This window comes from Podarcis filfolensis (genome assembly GCF_964270895.1).
Source record: "Podarcis filfolensis genome assembly, chromosome: 15".
Lineage (NCBI taxonomy): Eukaryota > Metazoa > Chordata > Lepidosauria > Squamata > Lacertidae > Podarcis > Podarcis filfolensis.
The window spans coordinates 40,343,976-40,360,051 of NC_139618.1; the positions used below are offsets into that span (position 1 = coordinate 40,343,976).

The 16,076-nt window shown below is 45.0% G+C and overlaps 1 protein-coding gene across 6 annotated transcripts in view; it reads left to right on the forward strand.

Annotated features, from left to right (window-relative positions):
• Positions 1-16,076, forward strand: part of LOC310750701 (uncharacterized protein) — a 735,887-nt gene that overhangs the window by 204,786 nt on the left and 515,025 nt on the right. For 4 of the 6 annotated variants that reach the window (XR_014542151.1, XR_014542152.1, XR_014542154.1 and 1 more), the window contains exon 2: positions 6,540-6,725. The exons of 1 other annotated variant lie outside the window; for it this stretch is intronic. Coding sequence is in view for 1 of the 5 variants with exons in the window: in XM_083589213.1 (XP_083445339.1) it covers positions 6,720-6,725 (6 nt within the window). In the remaining 4 variants the exon portion in view is untranslated. Of the gene's footprint in view, positions 1-6,539; positions 6,726-13,285; positions 13,616-16,076 lie in introns of those variants that run through there. One more of the 6 variants, XR_014542153.1, reaches the window with a different exon arrangement.

A 16,076-nucleotide genomic window follows, 5' to 3' on the forward strand; every position in this document is an offset into this window, starting at 1 on the left:
GCATACCACATCAGATAGCTTACGAAGCACTGGTGTACAGGAAACCCAATACAGTGGTACCTCGGGTTAAGTACTTAATTCGTTCTGGAGGTTCGTACTTAACCTGAAACTGTTCTTAACCTGAAGCACCACTTTAGCTAATAGGGCCTCCTGCTGCTGTTGCGCTGCTGGAGCACGATTTCTGTTCTCATCCTGAAGCAAAGTTCTTAACCTGAAGCACTATTTCTGGGTTAGCAGAGTCTGTAACCTGAAGCGTATGTAACCTGAAGCGTATGTAACCCGAGGTACCACTGTACAATAAAGGTAAAAATGAATTTAAAATGTAAAATCAGAACTCAATATTTAAAACCTTCTGAATTTTTTTTTAAAAAACAGTCCTCAATAAGTGCTGGAAGTTCAACAGAGAGAGGGCCTATTTGATCCCAACTGAAAGGGAGTTACACAAAATTAGGCCTGCAATACTAAATGAACAGCTCCTGGTGGATCAGAGCCATCCACCCGAGCCCTGGGGGACCACTAACAGTGGCTCCCTGGAAGACCTTCATGATCAAGGAGGGATATAAGGGATCAGGTGGTCCCTGAGATATCCTGCACCCAAGTTGTTAAGGGCCTTGCAAATTAATGCAAGCACCTTGACTCTGGCCTGGTAGCATATGGACAACCACTGCAGGCTTTTGAGCACTGGAATTATGAGCTGGCAATTGTCTCCACCAACAGTCTGACGCGCAGCATAAATTAATAATGCAGAATTTTAAAGAATAAGCTCTTAGAATCATAGAATCATAGAATCATAGAGTTGGAAGAGACCACAAGGGCCATCGAGTCCAACCCCCTGCCAAGCAGGAAACACCATCAGAGCATTCCTGACATATGGTTGTCAAGCCTCTGCTTAAAGACCTCCAAAGAAGGAGACTCCACCACACTCCTTGGCAGCAAATTCCACTGTCGAACAGCTCTTACTGTCAGGAAGTTCTTCCTAATGTTTAGGTGGAATCTTCTTTCTTGTAGTTTGGATCCATTGCTCCGTGTCCGCTTCTCTGGAGCAGCAGAAAACAACCTTTCTCCCTCCTCTATGTGACATCCTTTTATATATTTGAACATGGCTATCATATCACCCCTTAACCTCCTCTTCTCCAGGCTAAACATGCCCAGCTCCCTTAGCCGTTCCTCATAAGGCATCGTTTCCAGGCCTTTGACCATTTTGGTTGCCCTCCTCTGGACACGTTCCAGTTTGTCAGTGTCCTTCTTGAACTGTGGTGCCCAGAACTGGACACAGTACTCCAGGTGAGGTCTGACCAGAGCAGAATACAGTGGCACTATTACTTCCCTTGATCTAGATGCTATACTCCTATTGATGCAGCCCAGAATTGCATTGGCTTTTTTAGCTGCCGCATCACACTGTTGGCTCATGTCAAGTTTGTGGTCAACCAAGACTCCTAGATCCTTTTCACATGTACTGCTCTCAAGCCAGGTGTCACCCATCTTGTATTTGTGCCTCTCATTTTTTTTGCCCAAGTGCAATACTTCACATTTCTCCCTGTTAAAATTCATCTTGTTTGTTTTGGCCCAGTTCTCTAATCTGTCAAGGTTGTTTTGAAGTGTGATCCTGTCCTCTGGGGTGTTAGCCACCCCTCCCAGTTTGGTGTCATCTGCAAATTTGATCAGGATGCCCTTGAGTCCATCATCCAAGTCGTTGATAAAGATGTTGAATAAGACCGGGCCCAAGACAGAACCCTGTGGCACCCCACTAGTCACTCTTCTCCAGGATGAAGAGGAACCATTGATGAGCACCCTTTGGGTTCGGTCAGTCAGCCAGTTACAAATCCACTGAGTGGTAGCATAGTCAAGACCGCATTTTACCAGCTTCTTTACAAGAATATAATGGGGCACCTTGTCAAATGCCTTGCTGAAATCAAGTTAGGCTACATCCACTGCGTTCCCTTCATCTACCAGGCTTGTAATTCTGTCAAAAAATGAGATCAGGTTCGTCTGACATGACTTATTTTTCAGAAATCCATGCTGACTATTGGTGATCACAGCATTCCTTTCTAGGTGCTCACAGACTGTTTGCTTAATGATCTGCTCCAGAATCTTCCCTGGTATTGATGTCAGACTGACTGGGCAGTAATTATTTGGGTCCTCTCTTTTCCCCTTTTTGAAAATAGGGACAACATTTGCCCTCCTCCAGTCTGCCGGGACTTCGCCTGTTCTCCAGGAATTCTCAAAGATGACTGCCAGTGGTTCTGAGATCACATCTGCCAGTTCTTTTAATACTCTTGGATGCAGTTCATCTGGCCCTGGAGACTTGAATACATCTAGACTAGCCAAGTATTCTTGTACTATCTCCTTAGTTATTCTGGGCTGTGTTTCCTCTGCTAAATCATTTGCTCCAAATTCTTCAGGTCGGGCATTGTTTTCTTTATCGGAGAAGACTGAGGCAAAGAAGGCATTGAGGAGTTCAGCCCTTTCTGTGTCCCCTGTTTGCATTTCACCATCTTCTCCTCTGAGTGACCCCACTGTTTCTTTGTTCTTCCTTTTGCTACGAACATACCCATAAAAGCCTTTTTTGTTGCTTTTAACCTCTCTAGCAAGCCTGAGTTCATTCTGTGCTTTAGCTTTTCTGACTTTGTGTCTACACGTGCTGGCTATTTGTTTGAATTCCTCTTTGGTGGTTTCCCCCCTTTTCCATTTTTTGTACATATCCTTTTTTAATCTTAACTCAGTTAAAAGTTCTTTAGATAGCCACCCTGGCTTATTTAGGCACCTTCCATGTTTCCGTCTCATTGGTATTGCCTGAAGTTGTGCTTTTACTATCTCCCTCTTAACAAACTCCCAGCCATCACGAACTTCCTTTCCTTTTAGTATTACTGTCCATGGGATCTCACCCAGCACTTCTCTAAGTTTTATGAAGTCGGCTTTCTTAAAGTCAAGAAATTGAGTCCTAGTATGCTTGGCTGCTCCTTTTTGCTGTATAGTAAACTTCAGAAGAGCATGATCACTCGCGCCTAATGATCCTTCCACTTCTACCCCACTAACCAGGTCATCAACATTGGTTAGGACCAGATCTAAAATGGCTGTTCCTCTTGTTGCTTCTCCCACTTTCTGGACAATGAAGTTGTCTGCAAGGCCAGTGAGGAATCTGTTTGATCTTATGCTCTTGGCTGAGTTTGACATCCAACAAATATCCGGGTAATTGAAGTCCCCCATTACTACTATCTCCCTTCCTTTTGCATGCTTGGCCATCTGTTCCAGGAAGGCATCATCTATGTCCTCCGTTTGGCTTGGGGATCTATAGTAAACTCCCACAATGAGGTCACTGTTATTCTTCTCTCCCTTCATTTTGACCCAAATGCTCTCACTTTGGCTTTGAGGTTCTAAATCTTGGATCTCTTCACAGGTATACACATCCCTGACATATAACGCCACTCCTCCTCCTTTCTTGTCTGGTCTGTTTCTCTGAAATAGATTGTATCCCTCCATTATTACATTCCAATCGTGGGACTTATCCCACCAGGTTTCAATGATGCCTATTATGTCATATTTAGTTTGCTGTACCAAGAGCTCAAGCTCATCTTGTTTATTTCCCATGCTTTGCGCATTAGTGTACAGACATTGAAGTCCATTAATCATTCCCCCGTGTCTCTTATTTAAGGATTTTTTCCTCCCACCACTAGGTCTGCGTGCTGTTTGCTCCATTTGGTCTATGACATTTGGATGATCATCTTCATCAATTGATAGACTCCTACCTTCAGGAGCACTGTCTCCCTCCCCCACATTAGTCAGTTTAAAGCCCTCCTGATGAGGTTTCTGAGATTTTTGGCAAAAACATTCCTCCCAACCGTTGTGAGGTGCAGCCCATCGCTTGCCAGAAGTCCATCTTCAAGAAACTGCAGTCCGTGATCTAAGAATCCAAACCGTTCCTGTTTACACCATTTGCGAAGCCAGCTGTTCACTGCCACTATTTTTCCCTCTCTCCCTGGGCCACGTCGTTCAACTGGGAGGACAGATGAGATGGCAATTTGTGCATTTAATTGCTTCAATTTCCTGCCCAGAGCCTTGTAGTCTCTTTTGATCTTCTGGAGGCTATTGCTTGCAGTGTCATTGGTTCCCACATGAACCAAGAGGAAGGGGTATTTGTCAGTGGGTTTTATGATTCCTTGCAGTCGTTCAGTTACATCTTGGATCTTAGCCCCGGGGAGACAGCACACTTCCCGAGACATCTTGTCAGGCCCACAGATCACTGCTTCTGTTCCCCTCAGTAGGGAATCCCCTATCACCACTACACGCCTCCTCTTAGGTCTGGTCGGGGTTCTTCCGTGAGCTGTCCGTTCCAAGGTCGCCTGCACATTCCCTGAGGACTGACTTTGCTGCTCGTCTTCATATACCTGATCGACTGTAATGAGGGAGAGATCCTCAAATGGAGTCTGCTCTTCGTCTTCCATGCTAGGGGAGAGGACCTCAAAGCGATTGTGTATTTCTAAACAATCAGAGCGAACCCTGGGCCTCCTACTTCTTTGAGTCACGTTTCTCCATATATCTGGCTCCTGTGTTGGTGAACCAGCCTCCTTCTCAGGGGAGTCCCCTGTCTCCTCCTTGGTGGAGACGGTGTGCTCTGTTGCTTCCAAGAAGAGCTCCAGCTCTCTAATTCTTTGGAGCGTAGCTACACGTTCCTCCAGTTGCTGGACTTTGTCTTTTAAGAGGGCAATCAACATGCAATTGCTGCAGGTAAAGCTGCCTGCAACCTTTGGCAAGATGGCAAACATTGCGCAGGAACCGCAGGCGACTGCAGCTGTTCCCTCACCCTCCATCTTGAGAACGTGTCATTGGGGGTGGCTACAGTGGTCCTCCATCATAAGAAGCGTGAAGACAGGACAAATAAATCCCTCCAAAAAAAACCTAGGTCTCCCCCAGCAAACGTTTGAGACTAGCTCCCCTAAATCTAAAAGATGGATCAAACTGCACGCGCCACAGCTAATCACCTGCCTCAACAGAAACCCTGCCCCTCTGACCTTTGCACAGGGAGAGCAGCTAATCAGCCACAAAGAAACACACACACGAGAAAACCCTTTTTGCTCCTTCTTCAGCTGCTGCTCTGCAAGCTCTGAGTTAAAATGAACTTCTTCATAAACAACATGGTTCCAAACAATTTGACTGGGATTACATACTGCTCACAACTGAGGCAGACTGACTCTGACTGAAATCTGACAGAGAACACACAGAAAAAATGGCTGCTAAGTCTCATGTCAGAGTGACTCAGCAGTTAGCAGTTAGGCCTGAATAACTTTAGTAGGCCCTCTGCAACCGTTTAAGCTTTTTGATCAGCCATTTTAAAGATCATTTTGTACCATTCTCATGGTGCTTTACGTTTTATTGTATATATCGCTATATATATATCCTTGTTATATTGAAAGAGTTGACAGTATATAAATCTTTATTGTTAATGATAGCCAGCCCTCAACGGATTCAGGGCTAGGTGGACATGAGTGTACAATCATTATCACCAGGATGTTTCTATTACGAAGTTCTGTAACTGCCCCCTTCCCTTATGGTATAACAGAAGCCTTGCTATGCTTGCATTAGTTTGCAGATAGTTCCAGTAATAGAGATAAGAATCTACCAGCTTAGCAAAATACTGTAAATGTGACCTTTAGGGTCTGGAAAGTACTTAGGTAATGTAAACTATAAGGCATAACAGGAAGCTAGAGGTTTTGCCAAAATCATATATGAAACTGCAAATGCAAGGAAGGAAAAAACACAAGAATCCCCACAAAATGGGGAGACGACCAATGAGAGCTTAGCATGTTTTGTCCATGCAGGACTCTAACCAATTAGGGAAGCTTATAGGGATCGGGCACAAGCCCAGGTATTTTTGCAATGTGTAGAAGTATCTGCTTCTCCCAACGCTTGGCACACAGGCTTTGTGAAAATCACCCTGTGTCTTGATTGATGCATCTCTCAATAAACTGAATACCTTTCATCTCAACTGGCTTTAATGGGGGAAGTGGTGCCAGAGACCCTTGGGGGGCAGTTTACATTATTATTGTTGTTTATTAAATTTGTATACCTCCCTATACCCACAGGTCTCAGGGCAGTTCACAGGATAAAATCACAACATAAAAACATGAAATGCACAATCAAAACAAAAACAAAAACAACCCAATACCCCATTCTACTTTCATAAGTAAATATAAACACATGAAATAATTACACAAATATGTAAAACTAACATTCACTGCAACGCATGGAAGCTGCCCTCCTGAATCAGACCACTGATCCATCAAGTGTGAGACGTACATATTTTAGGACCCACTCTAGCTGACCTGGCACTGTATGTGTGCAAAGCATGGGCTCGTCTACCAAGCTGCGGCCCTTGGTCCTCCCTACCTCATTTCCCCTTCCCCACCACTTCAGAATTCTCCACCTGCGAATGGCAGCCGCAGCATTTCCTCCTTGCAGGAGGCTGAAGAAATATTGCAGTCTGCATCTTCAGCGACATGTCTGTTCATCAGCTGTGTTTACCCCCATGGTTCTATTTCCAGTGCTCAAATATGAAAGGGAACGAATGGAGGAGCAGAAGGTGCCATTTCCATAGCTACCAACAAAGCACTGACAGCATGAAGTAATGAAGAGGCCCCCTTTTTACCAAGGCACAGCTGTCATTAGCATTCAGCGTGGCAAGTCAAGAGACTCACTCACGAGGACAGGTGTGCACAAAGAGGATGCGCGTAAGTTCCCAGCAGAAGGTAGAGCACCACTTTATCATAAAGGGAGCAAGGCATTGCTAGGCTGAGTCAGAGTGCAAATTTGTTATGTCTACAGAGGTTTAATGAGAGACAGCAGGGGGTGTTAAAAACTGTGCAGTCAAAATGCTCATCATCTCCTTGGTGACTCACACAACACCCAGGATCATGTGTATGCTGCTGCACAATGCAGAATCTAGTCACCGTATAAGTTCAACTGTCTTTTCTTTAAAAGACAAAGAAAGCATCTAGTCCTCAAGGGTCTTGAGGGGGAAATGGAAACATGCAGGGAGCTGCAATGCAGAAACCTCAAAAGTAGATGGAGGAGTCAATTCAGGGTTGTGTGGCTCTCAACTTCTTAGGACCTATATCATTATAGCAGTCCATATCACTGTAGCCATACTAAAGCCAGAAGCCCAGCTTCTCTTCTTGCCCTTCACCAATCCACTCCTTGGAAACATTCAAAGTTCTATGAAAACCCAAGTACTCCCCAAGAATCAGCCACAAGAAGGCCTTAGCTCAGTGGTACCACATCTATTTGGATGCAGAATGTCCCAGGTTCAGTCCTCAGCATCCCCGGGGAGGGCCAGGAATGCCCCACATCTCAGCCCTGGAGATTTGCTTCCAGTCAGGGTGGGCTATGCTAAACTGGACCTACTAGTGGTCTCACTTGATATAAGGCCACCACATCATCCATCAGCAATAGATAGACTGGGAGAGAAATAATGCAGGGCTGGTTACTTGACCAAACTTTTTAGCACCAGGAGTGTGTTGTGGGGCGTGCAGCCAGGGAGATTGCCCCAGGAGCATGTACTTTAGGAGCACATTTTTTGGGGGGGGGGCAGTTTGTAAACATTAGGAGTCTAAAAAGGCCACAAGAATAGAACACTGCCTTGGCAGGGGGTGGGGGACTTTTTTGGCCATGGCAGCCCTTCTTTCTCTACAGGCACCACAGGGTTCTGTCTTCATCCTGGGTGCCTGGATTGTGGAGGCTGCAGCAGTGGCATCTGGGAAGATGTGAGGGTTCCTTCTCAAAGCCTAGGACCCTGCAGAGCCCTCCTGCCCAAAGCCAGGCAAGCCCCTCCTCTCTCAGCTTACACTTCTGTAGAAAGATCCTCTGGCTCTGTGCTATTCCTTCCCTTCCTGACTTAAAAGGCACCCTCACCAGGAAACCTTCAAGAAGCATCATCATCAGTGAGTTCAACTTCAACTGTGCCACTGCTACTTCTTTTTTCTCTTTGATTCCACCAGGAATTCTTGCTATGCCTCCTCTATCACCACCACAGTTCCCAAGGGTGCTTGTTTGCGCAAGCACACTCTTAAACAAATTGAGGTTTTTATTTTGTTTTTATTTCTCATCCACCACCATTTATTTGGTTGTTAAAGCCCATCCCCAATCATATATGCAGATTTACACTGAAGTAACTCACTCTGGAGTTAAGGTTTTGCTCACAGGCAAATGTACAGGGCTGGGCTTGATGGCTGCATTCCAAATCTTTTGCATGCTTACTTGAGAGTAAACCATTGAACTCAACAAGTCTTTGCAGTATAAGCATACAGGATTGGACTGTTTACATTTTTGGCTCTTTCTGCTCCCCCTTTTAGTTTTTGTGCAAAGGTGACTTTGAGCCCCCTACTCTCTGTCAGCCTGACTGTGTCAAATATATGGAGAATATTTGTGTTGGGAAATGAAAATGCAAATGATGCTAGCGACTGGGCTGTTTTCAGTACAAATACGATTTTAATTGCTGGTTTTAGATATACTGTGATGTATTTAAAGTATTGTTTTTAAGTAGTTTGTTTTTATTATTTATTATTTTATAACTGATGTTTTTAAATGTTGTAAGCCACCTTGAATCCCAACTTGGCAGGAAGGGGAGATTAGCAACTGACTGGTAGTAACTTAGATTTTCTGAATCCAGTTAATTACACTGGGCAACAATTTTTTACTTTTTGAATGTTGTCTAGATTTCTACAAATGATTTAGAGTATTGATGCACCGCTGAATCAGGAAATGGCATCCGTTTCTCTCCATCAGGTCAGGTTTTTGTACTATGTTGATTTGGAAAAAATCAGATCTTGTGACAAAATCGATTACATTTTGTGGCATTATCAGCTGATTTTTGTCAACACCTATCATCCTAAATATGTTTTTAAGAAGAAAAAAATGTTTTTCCAACAACATATATTAATTACCTGATAGAAACATTGATTACTGTAAACTGAATGGTGGGCATTGATAAAGGTAAGTACACGTAAATTGCATGTTGCTTCACCATTTTTCAAACTTCAGGGCTTGAACTTCCGTTTCTTGGAACTCCTGGAATGCTCAGTGGCAGGGAGGTCTCTCTTCAGAGTCCAGCAGTAGTCAGCCATCATGACTGTGTCCCAGTGACCCTGATACCTGGTCTCCATCTCTCTCATGTCCTGATGGAATCTCTCCCCCTGCTCATCACTCATTGAACCCAGGTTCTCAGGAAACCGGTCCATATGTGAAAATAGGTAGTGCATCTTGACACTCATGTTGCAGCCCAGGTTTCTGAAAGCAGTCAGCATGTTGTTGACAAGTTCTGCGTAGTTTCTGACCTTATTGTTGCCAAGAAAGTTCTTCACTACCAGAACAAATGCCTTCCACGCTTCCAGTTCCACTTCGTTCATTGAGTTTCCGAACTCTGGATCTCTGATGAGCTGACGGATCTGAGGACCATCAAAGATGCCAGCTTTCAACTTCTCCATGGTCAATCCCAGAAAAGCCTGGCACAAGTAAGTGAAGCAGTCACCATCCTTGTCCAGAGCCTTGGTGAACTGCTTGATTAAGCAGAGCTTGATGTGCAGCGGTGGGAAGAGTATTCTGTCTCTGTCCACCAGAGGGTCGTTGATGACGTTCCTTTTTTTGGAAGGCACCAATTCCTCCCGCACAGGCCAGTCCTTCTTCGTGTAATGCTGAGCACGGTCCCTACTATCCCAAATGCACAGAAAACATGGATACTTGGTGAAGCCAGACTGTTGTCCCAACAAAAAGTTCACCATCTTCAGGTCAACACAAATAAACCACTTATGCTGATCATAACCAATTTTCTCCAGCACATACTTCACCGCTTCATAGTTCTCCTTGTGTAGTCGAGTGAGCCAGGGGTATAGAGGCAAACTGGTTGCCGTTGTGTAGCAGAACACATTTCAGTGATCGCTTGCTGCTGTCAATGAGCAGTCTCCAATCTTTGGGTTCGTACTGTGGCACTCCAAGCTTGAGCAGAAGCTGCGCAATATCTGCACAGTACACTAAGTCCTTCTCTTCCGAGAAAAAACGGAGGTACTCTTGATGCCTGTTGCAGAAGAAGCTGATGCGAGCACTGTCAGAGAGGAGGTTTTTTTCCTTCAATCTGAATGCCAACAGTTCGGCAGAGTCCTTTGACAAGCTGAGGTCGTGAACTAGATCATTCAACTCCTTTTGGGAAAATGGATGTGGAGCATCATCTTCAAGACCCACTTCTTCTTCTTCATGTCCTTCAACACTGGAGGCATCTTCGTCACTAATATCAGGAAGTTATCTGAAGATAGGCACTGGAATTTCATCACAATGAGCTACAGGACGACGTGCTGATTGAAGATCAGGATACTTGAGGCTGCTCTGGTTCTTTCTGTTGATCCCAGTCACATCAACAGCGCAGAAGTAGCAGTCAGTGACATGGTTTGTCGGCTCCCTCCAAACCATGGGAATTCCAATGTTCAGACTCCTCTTGCCATTGATCCACCCACATAGAGTCTTGGTGCATGCCTTGCACACCATGTGTGGTGCCCAAGCTTTATCCTGGTCACCAAGTTTAATACCAAAATAAGCATGGTAAGCACACCTTATGAAACTTGTGCACCAATTTATGGAAGATTTCAAGGTTTTATGACTTCAAACTGATCCCTTTTCGACATAATCACCCAGAACTATCGGACCTGAATACTTCTTGTCATTAAAATAATCATTTCCAATCAAAACAATTATTCGACATGGCATTTTACCATCTTCTAAAATGCTCCACACAAGCGTACATGTGAACAAAAACGTAAAAAAAATGACATGTGGCCATAGCTCAAAAACTTGACCTGATTGAGCAAAACCAATGTGATTTTGGGATTCAGCGCATCAGATTCGTCCTAAATCAACTGAAAAAATGCAGACAACAAATTTGTTGTTGACCAGTGTTATTTATTAATTTGCATCTCTTTCTTTTTAAACTGGAGATGCAAGAATCTGTGCCCTCTTATTTAATGATGCATCTTCCCTCTTTTGGTGATGCATAAGTGGCCACCTGGCTCCCACTACCTCCAGTATTTTAATTATCTCCACAGAATAATATTGCTGTGTATATGTAGATGGAATCTGAATATGCAAAAAGGGAGAATAATTGATTTGTCCCTCTAGTTTGGGAGTGAGTTTCCCATCTTTCTTTGAGATGCAATTGATTTACTGTGATGAGAGGTTTTAATCAAAGTGCTGTGTGCTGAAGACATAAGTTACAGTGAACAGGTGCTTGGGGACCATTTCTTGAAGGACTTGCTGACATCCTTAACTTTCAATGTCATCAATCAAGAGTGTTTCCCTTCTCCCCAGACTGCTAAATTGCCCAATAATATCTAGAACCAAGGAACAATACAAACCCTGTATAGATCTCTATAAATAATATGTCCATGTCAGAGGAATTACCCAGAATGCCAACCAACAACCTTTTCGACATTAAACAATCCATCTTTCATAAAATTCATCTCAAATGGTGAGAGAATAATAGCCACCACATTATTCCACTTACATTAGCCCTGTTTGGCTGCTCTGAAACTGTGGCCTCATCTATGCCATAGATTGAAAGCACTCTGTCCGCTTTACCAGTCATGGCTTCCCTCAAAGCATCTTGGAAACTGTTGTTTGTCAATGGTGCTGAGAATTGTAGCTTTGTAAAGAGTCAGCTACAGTTCTCAAGATTCTTTGTGGGAATTCACGTGCTTTAAAGGAGACACATATTCCCCATGCAATTTCCAGAATGGTTTAACTGTCAATCCCTGGTGACTGGGAGTGGCAGCCGAGACCATATAACACCTGTCCTGAAAGACCTACATTGGCTCCCAGTATGTTTCTGAGCACAATTCAAAATGTTGGTGCTGACCTTGAAAGCCCTAAACGGCCTTGGCCCAGTAAACCTGAAGGAGCGTCTCCACCCCCATTGTTCTGCCCAGACACTGAGGTCCAGCGCCGAGGGCCTTCTGGTGGTTCCCTCACTACGAGAAGTGAGGTTACAGGGAAGCAGGCAGAGGGCCTTCTCGGTAGTGGCACCCGCCCTGTGGAACGCCCTCCCATCAGATGTCAAGGAGATAAACAACTATCTGACTTTTAGAAGACATCTGAAGGCAGCCCTGTTTAAGGAAGTTTTTATTATTTGATCTTTTATTGTGTTTTTAATATTCTGTTGGGAGCTGCGCAGAGTGGCTGGGGAAACCCAGCCAGATGGGCGGGGTATTATTATTATTACCTTCAAAGGTAGCCCCACGTAGAGCACATTGCAGTAGTCCAAGCGGGAGATAACTAGAGCATGCACCACTCTGGTGAGACAGTCTGCAGGTAGGTAGGGTCTCAGCCTGCATACCATATAGTGCTGGTAGACAGCTGCCCTGGTCACAGAATTGACCTGCACCTCCATGGACAGCTGTGAGTCCAGAATGACTCCCAGGCTGCGCACCTGGACTTTCAGGGGCACAGTTACCCCATTCAGGACCCCACACCTACCCACACCCTTTCCCCCAAGAACACTACTTCTATCTTGTTCGAATTCAACCTCAATCAATTAACTGCCATCCATCATCCAACTGGCTCCATTATAATTATTATAATAATAATTTATCATTTATACCCCGCCCATTCACCGCCTTCTCTGGTTCCGATTTAAATGAGAGGCAGAGCTGGATATCATCCGCATACTGGTGAACACCCAGCACAAAGCTCCTGATGATCTCTCCCATAAGCTTCATATAGATATTAAAAAACCATGGGGGAGAGGACAGAACCTTGAGACACCCCAGAAGTGAGAGTCCCGGGTTCCGAACACTCACCTCCCAACACCACTTTCTGGACCTGACCCAGGAGGAAGGAGTGGAACTGCTGCGTAACAGTGCCCCCAGCTCCCCACTCCTGTATTCAAATATAATATGATGTTTTAAGGAATCTAGCAGAGTGGTGAGCAGGGAAGCAGCTGCCACATCAGGAAAAAATGGCTGTCCCCAACAGTTACTCTGATCAAATTCACAGTTGCTTTTAGACAGATGAGTATGTGTGGTGTGTGAATGTTTTGCTTCCTCTTATCTAGCTTGGCCCTGAATTCTTCTTAGCCAGTTGAAGCAAGAGGTTTACAATTTATGTCTCCAACTTCCAATAAAGCACAAAGTGTTCATTAAACAATGTGCCTCTGGAGCCCTCTTGTGTGGAAACTCTGTAGCTCACCCTTGATATAATATTGGTCTAAATTTCCAATAGGTTATATAAACTTCTTTTTGTTTGTTCAACACAGGCACCTAGACAGCACTTTTTTGCAGGGGGATTGGGAATGGTGGGCACTACCCCACGTACAGTCGGATGTGTGCTGTTTTTCAGTCTGCTGTGGTCCCTGCTTCTAGGGAGAAGTACAGAACCAGAATGGAATACAGATCAAAGCGCTGGCTCTCGCAGGAGCATCCTGTGGGGAAGCATGTCTACTGTGGTGTTGAAAACAGACAAGCAAAATTTTCTTTTTCTTTTTTTTTAAAAAAGAATTTTCTTATATGCGACCACCACAGCTAGGATAGTAATAGCATCTAAATGGAAAGCTAAAGAACTACCTACCAAGGAGGAATGGATTCTCAAATTACCGTATTTTTCGCACCATAGGGCGCACCGGACCATAGGGCGCACCCAGTTTTTAGGGGGGGAAATCAAGGGAAAAAATTTTTTTCCCCAGCCCCAAAGAGCAGCGTACAGGCTGCGCACAACCTCTCCCTGCCGGAGCGGTTGCGCACGGCTATGGCACAAGCCAAGGCAGCGAGCAGGATGGATCCTGCTCACTGTTTTGGCTTCCCCTTTAGCCCCGTGCAGCCTCTCCTTGCCAGGAAAGGCTGCGTGGGGCTAAAGACTCCATAGCCCCCTGCAGCCTCTCCTTGCCGGAGGGGTTGCGCGCAGCTATGGAGCAAGCCAAAGCAGCCAGCGGGATGGATCCCGCTCGCTGTTTTGGCTTCCCCTTTAGCCCCGCGCAGCCTCTCCCTCCCGGGAGAGGCTGCGTGGGGCTAAAGACTCCATAGCCCCGTGCAGCCTCTCCTTGCCGGGAGACGCTGCGCAGGGCTTTCCTGGCTTTACTGTGAGGTGGGGGGATTCACCCACCTCCCGCAAAACCGGCAGAAGCCGCGCAACTCCTTTAAAGAGATCGCGGCTTCTCCTGGCTTTTCTGGGAGGTGGGAGAAGGGACTGATGCGGCCAGTCAGTCCCTTCTCCCTCCTGTGGAAAAGCCCGCAAGAGCGCACGGAGCTTGTGTGCAGCTCTTGGGGGCTTTTCCTGCCTGCCTCCCCCCTGCATTCGCTCCATAGGACGCACACACATTTTCCCTTGCTTTTTAGGAGGGGAAAAGTGCGTCCTATGGTGCGAAAAATACGGTAAATGAATATTTAAAATTGGCTAAATTAACAGCATCCATACGACAGCAGTCAAATCAAAAACTAAAATGGCAATGCTTTGATGATTATATGCTCGAAAAAAGACATACCAACTGGCAATGTGGAATTCATAGGAGCCAGTTGGTGGGCATTGCCATTCAAATGTTGCATGTGCACTGCATCATGTGACTGATTATGCGGATTGCGGTTTACCTCCCCCCCCCCCAATACTTTATTCAAGTTGGCACCCTGGTAGAATTCATATCATTCAAAGGAAAGGAATTGGGGGGGGAGGGGAGAGAGATTTGTTATCCAATCCAATCCGATACTTTCAAACATTCCAAAAGAGAATGGTGAGCTATTAGGGTTAATTCAGACATTATTCATGTTTCTCATGTGACAACTCATGAGAAAAAGTCATTAAACTTTCCCAGGCTTAAGGAAATGCCACCTCCCATTTTTGCCAGCCCTAGGCCAGCCCAAAGTTATTCCTTTCTATTACCTGGTGGGCAATGGCAGGAGTGGGCACACAGAGAGGGGAAACATTTATCCTTGCATCTCTATCTCCCAGGTTAGCAGTGAGTTGAGGTACAAAAAGTGCTCCCCCCCCCCAATGTTAGGAAGATGGAAGAGGAGGTGGAAGGAGACAAACCTTCCCTGTCTCTTCTGCTTATGTGTCAGCTAGCATGTAATAACTCCAGAGCCTGAATTTAGCAGAGGGAGCTTGGGTGGGTAAGGGAAACTGGGCATTTGTCTCGAGTTTGAATTTTGATTAGAGCCAGAAAAGTTTACTTCTTGCATGAGGGTGATTTTTCTACAAGTCCACAAATTTTACACCCAAAACTGACTCAGGAGAAGGTCAGCAATAGCTCTCATTTCCAACAACAAAACGCCAGGAAACTGTATCTTCTCTTGCAGAATCTTACGAAATTATAAGAATCTAAAAACTGCCAGGCTGGATTACACCAGCAATTGTGGAGGGAGTTTAATGTTAAGTGATAGCAAGACAAGAGCAGGATGAAATGAAAGTGCCTGTGTGGCTCAAGATTGGAAAGCTGATAATAATGGGAATGAATGTGCTGGGAGTGGGAGTGGGCCAAAGAATCCGTTGAGTCCCTCCAAAACGCAGAATGGGAATAGGATCAATTGAGAAGGATAATAATTTTGGAGAAGAACTAAATGAACTGTTTGCATCAATCTTCACTGAAGAGGTCCTTAGAGAGACAGCCCCTTATCTGATTTGTCCTCTGAGGTGATAAATCTGATCAACTGATTCAACCTGAAGAGTCTATGCTGGCAGCTTTAGCAGAAACTAATAGATTAAGAAGGTGCTGCATCAAGACTGCATCTGTCCCAAAGTTCCTGAGAAATGTGAAGTTTCTGCTCTAGCTAGTGACTCTGGAGTGCAACATATCCTCAAAATCGTTTAAGTAGCCGTTTTCATTGTACTAGATACTTTAGAAGTCTTTCATCTTATTCATTATCAATAGCCCCATTTTAAAGATGAGGAACGGGCTGGGATAACTACATGGATGTCAGAAGCTGCTTGGGTGGCCATCCTCTTAGATGTCTTTGAAAGGGGATGAAACACATTCATGTGGCATAAGACTAAGGCTTGGGTAAGTCCCCCAAAAGAGGTGCTCTGGGAAAGTGAAGATGGAAATGGGGAGGGGGGAACTT